General features: G+C 45.2%; 1 protein-coding gene and 1 long non-coding RNA gene across 3 annotated transcripts in view; one reads left to right on the top strand and one right to left on the bottom strand.

Moving 5' to 3' along the window:
* Window positions 1-1,532: 1,532 nt before the first annotated feature.
* Window positions 1,533-9,645, top strand: part of LOC104135563 (pseudouridine-metabolizing bifunctional protein C1861.05) — a 22,106-nt gene continuing 13,993 nt past the window's right edge. The window contains exons 1-7 of one of the 2 annotated variants that reach the window (XM_035888974.1): window positions 1,533-1,699; window positions 2,678-2,784; window positions 3,609-3,735; window positions 4,292-4,412; window positions 4,700-4,785; window positions 5,881-6,005; window positions 7,287-7,346. In XM_035888974.1, coding sequence (XP_035744867.1) covers window positions 1,621-1,699; window positions 2,678-2,784; window positions 3,609-3,735; window positions 4,292-4,412; window positions 4,700-4,785; window positions 5,881-6,005; window positions 7,287-7,346 — 705 coding nt within the window. In that variant the 5' untranslated portion in view covers window positions 1,533-1,620. Of the gene's footprint in view, window positions 1,700-2,391; window positions 2,785-3,608; window positions 3,736-4,291; window positions 4,413-4,699; window positions 4,786-5,880; window positions 6,006-7,286; window positions 7,347-9,645 lie in introns of those variants that run through there. The other variant, XM_035888973.1, reaches the window with a different exon arrangement.
* Window positions 2,722-4,534, bottom strand: LOC118451703. The gene is made up of 3 exons (XR_004841240.1): window positions 4,447-4,534; window positions 3,582-3,769; window positions 2,722-2,807 (listed from the first exon to the last, which is right to left on the bottom strand). It is a non-coding gene; the product is annotated as an uncharacterized LOC118451703 (long non-coding RNA).

The following is a 9,645-nucleotide window of genomic DNA, read 5'->3' as shown; positions in this document are numbered from 1 at the left end:
GGCCCCCCCCCCCCCTTTATTTATTGATGTTCAGTAGACTTGTGTTTCATTGAGTTACCACGCCAGAAATCACTGCGCTCTCCCCTCCGTCCTTGCTTCCAGAAAGCACTGGAAGGTTTTGGTATTGATTTTCCATCTTGCTTTTTACCTGGCCATTATTCTGCCTGGCATGATGTCTTAGAATGAAGCTCTAAAAACTAAGTTTTTGGGAGAAGGTAGTTTCAGTAGTTAAAGCGTATGTACAGATAGCTCAGAAAAGGAGAAGAAGCTGCTCTGAAAAAGGATAGTGTATGAATGATGAAGTATAAAACCTGCAAAACTTAGAAAGACCTAGTCTGCAGCTCTAGAGTATCCTCAGGCTGCAGCTTTTTGGTACTCTTGTTACTCTATATCTAGCTGCCTGTACTGTGAAAAATACATCCCTGTCAGGTGAGCAGGGCTTGAATTACCCAGGGTTTCTGTGAAGGTCTGTGATCTCAGAGAAATAACAGGTAATAGATACAGAAAGGTCCTATTTTGAGATGATCCCTATTTTCAGTAACCTGGTATACAACCAGATTTGCCTGTAAACCAAGTGTTTTTAGCTCAGAAATGAAGCACAGAGCTTAGACATTGCTGTCCTGAGAGCTCTGCACTTCTGCAAATTCATGTGCAAAGACTTCTGCCATTAGGAAGACACACAGAAGAGGAACTGGGTTTAGCTGAAATCACAAGAACTGTATAAAACTGGAAACTGGGAGTGACAGCCATCAAACGGGGCGGTTTTCTTGTCTGGTTGTTTGCCTCACTAATTTTGTGACTGTTGTCTTGTTTATCTTACTCTAGCATGGCCAGAGAGGTGGAAGAAATTGTAACAACAAATGGAGCCGTGCCAGCCACTGTAGGTATTTTAAGGGGTCGAATCCATGTGGGACTCACAGACAAGGAACTTGAGTTTTTGGCAAGCAATAAAAATGTAGTTAAAGTGTCTCGGAGAGATCTTCCTTTCGTCCTCAGCCAGGTATGGTATGCAGACTTTCTCTTGTGGTGTTTTCTATAGAGCAATGGTATAGTCCTTTCCAGCTTCAAGCCAGGTGGCTTTTAAACCTCTTGAAAATATGTAAAGTGGTATCTTATTGGTAAGCTCAAACGTGGTCCCATCTGGAGTGAAAATACAACAGAGCAAGGGAACGGCAGCCATGAAATAGGGCTCCTGAAAAGTAATTCTGGATTGGCTGATAAGCCATGAGCACTTGGCTAAGAATATTCTTATGGGCATGATAAGGCATCATCACGTTACATATAAACTATGATGTGACACACAGGCCATCCTGAGCTTATGGTGACGTTTTACTGCTCGGGAAGCCTTCTGATTGGAAAGGCCTGGAGAAAAAAGGCCTTACCTGTCATCAAGGCAAGAACAGCTTACGTAGCAGGAACAATGATTCCTCTACATTTTTACCTAATTTTTATCAGAATTTCACTTGTCAGTGGGTGACGGCAGGCTGTTATGACATTGCTGCGTGTCAGACCACAACCATGGCTGCCCACATGTGGCATTATCTGTGTCACCCTGGGTGCTGACTGTGACTGATTGCCCCCTGACAGGGCTTGTCTGGTGGCACTACTGTGTCCGGAACAATGATTGCCGCACACAAAGCAGGAATCCCCGTGTTTGTGACAGGTGGCATAGGAGGTGTCCATCGGGGAGGAGAGAACAGTAAGAAAATCAATACATTATACTTTATGTTGCTACTTCTTTATTTAATTCCATCTTTTTCCCAGTCTGTCCTGCAGTAACTATCTGTTCAGAAGAGTAAAGTTATCATTCTTCTTGGTTGTTTTCTCTCTGGTGTCTCCTTTCCAGAAGCTTCAAAATATTCCTCTTGAGCAGTGGCCAGTTGTTAAGAGGGTGGGAGTTTCTCTTTGTCCTTTGCTTACACAGGGTTATATGGATATTGTTTGCTGGTACAACAGAAGCTGACTGTACCTCTCCCACTTTGTAATGGCTGGGTAACCCAATACTGTCTACCGAGCACAGCATTGTTACTGCCTGTCTCTCAGCGGAGTAGAGGAAGAGTCTCACCACAAAAAAGACTTAGGCCCTGGTCCATGTTAGAGGAGCATGCTCCTCTCTGGAAAATGGCCCAGCCTTGGCAATGCAGTTTGTGACCTTTAAGTATATTCTCTCTTCTTAGCCATATGTATTCCTAGCATAGCATAAGGGCACTGCCCTGCTGGATGCCATCCCTTTCAGATGTGATGTAGATTCCAGACCAGGGAGCTTCCTGAGGTCAAAGCAGCTACCTAGGTGCTTTTTTTGCCAGTGTTGTCAGTACCAAAATCAAAATCTACCTATATTATATTCCATCTCCTACGAACTTTTTCCTTCTTGTATAACACCTTCTTCTTTCTTTTCTACCAAATTTGTGCATGCTGTTTATCAGTGTGATCAAAGAACCAGGAGATACAGTACAAGGCAGCACCTCTGCCCTAAGCCACATGACTTCTTTTTGCCAATATCTCTTTCATTCTCAACACCTAAAGGCACGATCTAAACCTGTAATATTTGTTTGTGGGACTAAGGGGTTACAAAGGCAGTGGCATCCCAGGCATCTGTGGCTTTTTAAGAGGGGAGATCACATTGGCTTGGAGCACAACACAGTCACCGACACGATGGCTGCTTGTCCCTTGACAGCTCTGGATGTGAGTGCTGACTTGACAGAGCTAGGACGAACTCCAGTTGCTGTTGTATCTGCAGGAGTCAAGTCTATCCTTGATATTGGCAGGACGCTGGAATATCTGGTAGGTAGCATGGTCTGTTGAGCCTGAAAGCAGATAATGTTGTACTTTTTGTACAGAATGCCCAGTGGTGTTGGGTTAGGTATTAAGCCTGAGATTTTTAGAAATTACTATTAGAGGATGCGAAGCCATATTTTCAGTTCTCTAGTCCTGGGGCTATACAAGCACTGGGCTGCTCCCTAACGTAAATCTATCCATGGCCAAGGGGCTGTTCCAGCAGCTGTTCCAACCGAGGCCAAAGGCCACACTAGCCATGCCTTCTCTGTCTCTGGCCTTAGACTTGCTTTTTTGGCACAATGTTCTAGAATTGATGGGTTAGGCAAGCTAGATCCATCAAATGCTAAAATGAAATGAGAATTAAAATGGAATCAAGATGATTTTCAGTGGAGTAACTTTTTAAGGTTTAGTATGTTGGAAACCACCAGGGCCAGCACTTCAGGTGACAGCCAACGTCAATACTTCTCAATCACAAACAGAACTCATTTATATTCCTGTCAGCTCATGACATACCTTCAGATCACAGGCTGTTACCTTGGACTTAGTATTGTGCTAATGACAGCTGCATGGCTTTTGATCAGCTCTGAGCACAAAGGAGGTGCACATCTCCTGTGTCTCAGTAAGCCAGATTCTAACCAGTTACCATATCTGGCTCCTTGTTTTGAAAAATGCTGGTGATAGAATGGAAAAGAATAACATGTACAAAAATAACCAAACCCTGGGCTAAAGAAAGGCAGTTTCTAGCTAGGCAGAAGGAAACCGTCCCATTCTTTTGGTGGGTCCCCTTTCCCTCCACTGGTTACCTGCTTGTCTTGCCTCCACTGCTGCAGGAAACTCAGGGAGTCTGCGTAGCTGCCTTTGGAGAGTCAAGGGAGTTTCCAGCCTTCTTCTCACGCCAGAGCGGTTTCCAGGCACCCTATCATGTCAGGGATGAAGAGGAGGCAGCTGAACTCATTGGTGTGTTTCAGAAGGGAATGTCCCACACAGGGCCCTGGAAAAGAGGGACACAAAAATCACCTTGGATGAGGCACTTTCTTTTTTAACTTTGGAGAAGAGTTTGTCCCGAAAAACAAGCCATCCCACCTCCCCCGTTCCTGCTTCAGAGCTTTGAAAATAAAGTAGGAGGGAAGTTCAGTCTCTACATCAAGTTTTTTAGGTAGCTGCAACCACCTTGGCATGCTCATACGCATTTTGTTCACACTGGTGAAGTGGCAGGAACACATATCATGTTAACGTGGTTACAAAACCAGTTTCTGAGTCTTCAGAAGCAGAATCAGTTTTCTTTAAAAAAAAAAAAAATTTCTTTGCCCCTTTTATTGTATAGACAGACTCAAAAGAATGGGCAGAGGTAAATTGAGTGGTAGCTGGAAAAGACACTGTCCTTGGGTCAGCTAAGAACAGGAACTCCAGCTCTGTGGGTTCCTTCACTCTGTGCCCACTCTCCTCTGTCCTTTTCCTTCAGCGTTTGATTTATCCAAGGAAAACCACTAATGATCTGCCTGTCCTCTCCCAGCCAGTGCTCTGGAGCTAGGCCTGAGCAGCGGGGTGCTGATAGCAGTGCCCTGTCCCCAGGAGCAGGCTGCCTCAGGCCAGGTCATCGAAGAGGCCATCCAGCAAGCTCTCAGCGAAGCCAGGTGAGAGGCAACCTGAGCCCTATCCTTTGCTCACCCTGTGGTCCTGGGGAAGAAAATGACTTCAGAGATACTGCTGCAGGGGCTGTAGCACAGCTTAACCCTGGGCATGGGTGAGCCCAAAGCATGCTTTCAACCGTAGTTTTATCTGACCTGAAGCTTGTTTACAGGACATTTTATGGTATGGGGTTATAGAGATAAAGTATCTGCTAGCAGCAGTGCTTCTCCTCTGAAAGAGGCTGTTTCAGTTCAGTCCTTCTAATCTTCAGGCATTTTCTTTACATTTGCAGGTCCAAAGGGATCACAGGCAAAGAACTGACTCCTTTTATGTTACAGAAGATCAATGAATTAACTGATGGGAAATCACTGGACTCCAGTATCCTTTTACTGAATGGGAAAAAAAACCCCAAACAAACCACTCCAGTGTACTTCATATCTCTTCTGATAATGCTTGCTGGACAAACCCTGACATTTTGTTGACAGTCTAGCAAGGGACAAACACTTGAGTACTGACAGACAGATGAGAGCTTAGCAACAGCATCCTGCTTTTTCAGGAGCACTCTTACTGTCCTCATGCACTTGTGCACTAAAAATTGGAGGCCAGCACAGACAGCAGGTGGTCCAGAGCCCAATGAGATCCCTCACATCTGATCCCTGAGCTTGCCTGCTCCGTGATGGTGTCAGGACGCTGTTGACCATGGTAGGGTTGCACACTGGAAGGCACCAGAGCTTCCCAGAGCACTGTGTTGTACATCATACCACCTTACTCTGCACCCTCACGAAGAGTTGGATAAGAGAAACTTGGAAGGAAAATACCCCTGGGTGAGCAGTAATCCTCTTGCACAGGCAAGAGAAAGGCAGAGCTACTGGCTGGGATGCTGACACAGGATCTGGGAGAGCCAGGTTCATGTCCAGGCTTTGCTTCCAGCCCTCTAGAAGACCTCATAACTGGTCAGTCAGGGCAGATTGGTAGAGGCATTTCTGGATATTAGAGCTGTACGCAGCCAGAAAGTGGGGCTTTCAAAGCCACCGGTACTCTGCTCCCAGTGAAATTGATAAAAAATGGGCTTATAGAGACTTAGCAAAAAATCTCATTAGGCATCTAGTTCTGGAAAAGCCGGCCAAGATCCTCAGAGGTTTTTTAGACTCTCAGCTCCAATTTAAGCACTTCACCTTCTCTTTTCTCTGTGAAGCCTTTGCTTCTCTTCCCTATCTGTCAAATTTGAGATGTCAAGTTTCCTCTCCATGGACACAGGGGGAGAAAGATGAAAAAATTTAAAAATTCTGGGTGTTCATGCATTATCGTAACGCAGCATATGTGCCCCCAAAGGATTATGGCATAGAGGGATCATACCTATCAAGTCTCACAGCATGTATTTTCTGCTTTCTCCCTCTAGGCTGTTCCTACGTAGGCTTCTGGCAGGTCGATCTTGGTGATATTTTTTCTTTTCCTCAAAGAAATGCCAAACAGACCTTGCTCTGATCCAGAACAATGCCAGGGTGGGCAGCTGCATAGCAGTGGCCCTCAGCAGAATACAGAAAGCCAGAAGGAAGAAAAACCTGCCTCGGCGAGAGGACACGACCCCACCTCAGCCAGTGAGTCCCCTGCTGCCCTCCGTATAATGCCTCTCTGCTGACAGCACGGGTCTGCTGACAGCACGGGATAAATTTATATCTATTCCCAAAAGTAAAAGGTGACTCAGCCAGAGACCAATCTTTCTGCTTCACGCTGGCAGACATTCTCTCTTCAGTATTTTTTATTCTTCTCAGATAAATATCCTCTCCTCCTCCCCCTATCTGCATTTACAGGAAATAAACACCGCCAGTGGCCTAATCCATTAAGTCTTAGACCATTAAAGACATTAAAACTTTAACCACCTTTTCACCTTTTACTGTGCCCTTACATACAAATTCAAGTGTATCACTCTCAGTGCCAGGGAACTCGTGACTACAGGAGTAGACCTGGAAGAGGGTGGAGGGAGGTATTTTGAGCTGCTGAGCCATACACGTTTTATAAATATCTTTTTGTTGGCCTCCTGCTCACAATTGCCAAAATTACAAGAGGTACAGAATATCCCAAACAAGATCCATTATAACCCTAATACTCCATTCACTATCTTAGATTTTGTGTGTGCCATATAGTTTACAGGAAATCTATTTTAGGTAGTCTTTAGAGAGCTGAAAAATTTCCTAAAACCCATTTGCAATAGGATTTGTCAACATAAAAGAGGGCAGTAACTCCAGAGGCAATAAACCAGCATTTGATGGAATGAGAAAAAACAGCTGTATGTCCCCAAAGAACCTGGAAACTTCCTGTTTGTGGAGCTGTACTGTTTTTTCTGGCTTTGTAGGACAATAGGACAGTGATCCTTAAAGTGTCACCAGGTACAGCAGTTTCTCCTGGGAGCTTACAAGAAATTAGTGCATTTTTCTGCCCACTTTTTCCCACTTTCTTTGCTCTTTACATAGCAGTGCTTGAATGTTTTCTGAGGTTCAATATGTCAAAAATTGTCCCAAGAGAAATGGCTTCAAGGTCACAACATGACCAGTCCCATGCCGCTTCTCATATTACTTTACCACCACACAGAGAAACCACCAGCACCCGTATGTGTACACAGTAATATCCCACCTGCCATGCTGGGGCTGGCTATGAGCAGGCATAATTCAGAAAGCAACATACAGAAGAGATTTCCCTTCTTTCTGATCAGGATTGTACAGACCTATGCCTAGCCATCCAAAATAAGCACAGGCCTTCACACTGTAAATTGGATAGCTTTCAAGAGGGTAGGAAAAGGGACTAGGAAAAGCAAAGAAGACTTGGAAACTTTTCCCTCAAGTCCTTCCAACAACTTTTTACCTCTTTCTTCCCTTTTAAAGGTGGTGATTGGAGGTATCAACGTTGACTTTATAGCCAAGGCGCAGAACCCTGTCATCCTGGTACTGTATCTATAGCAGCTTTCTTAGCACCACTGCCATTTCCAGCTACTTTTACAAGAGAGCCAAGCCAAAGGCGGGGTGGAGGGGAAGGTGGTATCCATGCATGATATCCACATGTCTGGATGCACACAGATGCCCAAACATGGGGGGTGTAGTGCTGCTTATTCAGTGTATTTATCTAGGTGGGCAATGGGGTGATACATGCAGACCTACTCTGTTCCCATGCTGAAAGTCACTAGCCCTACCACTCAAGACAGAGACAGAGCAATGTATAATCCTTATAATCTCCACATATGACTCTGGCCTCTACAGTCTATGTCAAGGTGCCTTGGGGCTATTCCCTGATGCCATAAGTCCAAAGAGCTCTTTTAGCAAAAGAGCTGCCCAGGGCGTTCTCAAAACACCTATGCAAAGAGCTAGAAGCAATGGGTATAGACCCTCACTGTGCTATGACAACATTTGATTCAAGAACAGACCTTATGGGGAGGAAATCCCCAGGTAAGAGCCAGCTCTGGCTGTCTTAGCTGTGGAAAGCATCATGAATAGGAACAGGAGTCCCCAGGCAGAGTACCCACAGTGGTAGAACTGAGGCAGTTACAACTAAACGAGAGCCAACTTCCTCGGTCATAAAGGATTTGAGTCACAAAAAAACAAAACAAGAAAAAGATTGCTTTAAAAAAACAGAACATTTTAAATGTCACCAGACCCTCTCCCTCTGAGTTTGGTTTGACCAAGAAACAACCAAGAAGCTGAAGTGGAACAGACCTGGGACTTCCCCATGCAAATGCCAGCCATTTGCATGGCCTATGCAATTTTTGTTGAGCTATATGAAGTACTACAGAATGGGGTGGTGAAGCTTGCTCAAAAGTTGTTTGATGTCTCAAATATGCTGATTTCCAAGGCAGAAAACTCCGGCTGTCAGACAGGGCAACCTGTGAAGACCTCTCAGTCAGATAGGGAAGGACGTGCTGGGGAAGCTGTCCGTAAAGAATTTGGCTATTCAGTGATACAGAGGGAGAGGCCAAACAGTAATATAATGGTCCAGGGTGACACATGCTGTGGCATCAGCTAAGAAGGTTTGCAAAACCAAGAGTTCGAGCTGTGATCTAACTGATAACATACATACCCCATGCTGAGCTATCAGGAGAAGGAGCTAAGCTGTGTCCAAGGGTGGGCAGCCACCCCTTGGCGTGTCACATGTGAGTGCAGATCCCTGGACCACCCATGGCATGGTGAGGAGCCAAGGGCAGCTGTAGACCCTGCTGGGAACAGCTGACAGGGGAAAAAGAAAAAGGAGATTTTTAAAGTTTCATGAAGTGAGGCATTAGCTGCCCTTCTGTACAGCAGCAAGTCCTAGAGCTGATGGTCCATCGTGGCAGCTACCCAAACACCAAGCTGCAGGAGGATTTAGGAACTGACAGCTGCTGTGGTTAGGCACAGAGGAGAAGGGACCCCAACAGCATTGCTTTGTTTTGGCTTCTAAAGACAGGTTTTTTTCAAAGGGCTCAGCACCCAGCAGGTCCCACCCTTATGCTTGTTGGATTTGTTGCAGAGCAATGGGGTACCACTCACCCCTCATGCTGTCCCAGTTAGCAAGAAGACACCTGTATTCTGTGACCTCGTTGTAATTCCCACATGGCTTTCAAGGCCATGCAGAAGCAACGTGCTTTATAAGTAATTATCATCTGACCTGCAGAGAAGGATACACAATCTTGCTCAGAGAAAGGTGCTGGAAGAAGCATTATGGTTATAACTCTCTCAGGATACCCGGAACTTGAGCAGAGTCTCATTTTTACATCAGGAATTCAAACCTCTTAGGACATGGAGGAAGGTCCCAGAGACACAATTCTCTGAAACGTTGCCAGAAAGCATCACCCCAGTCTTATTTCGAATCACCAGAGCAAGCCCATTTTCATCTAAGTTCTTTCATCTCAGCCTGTCTCACCTCAACACAATGTAAAAGAAATCCAAGTACTGCTCAGACTTGGAGTTACTGGCTGAGCTAGCAAGGTGCAATTTTTTTTTCTTCAAAAGCAAGCTTCTAGTTTCTCTCTCATTGCACCCACCTCCTACTTTAAAGAGAGATTTTGCATCTTCATTTCTTTTAGGCCCTGTGGGGTTGTTCAACAGCAGAGGTCACCCACAGCTGGATCCCTGAGTGGGAGGCTGGTACATCTGCTGTTATGGCAAGGCTTGGCATAAAAAACCCCTGAAATTCTGCCTTTGGGATGTACGGGGAACTAAGAGAGAAGATCAGCATGCCAGACAATGAGAGGAGCTTGTGTATTTTCAACATTCC

Source organism: Egretta garzetta, unplaced genomic scaffold (genome assembly GCF_000687185.1).
Source record: "Egretta garzetta isolate BGI_Z169 unplaced genomic scaffold, ASM68718v1 scaffold321, whole genome shotgun sequence".
NCBI lineage: Eukaryota > Metazoa > Chordata > Aves > Pelecaniformes > Ardeidae > Egretta > Egretta garzetta.
This window is presented reverse-complemented; position numbering and strand designations above follow the sequence as displayed.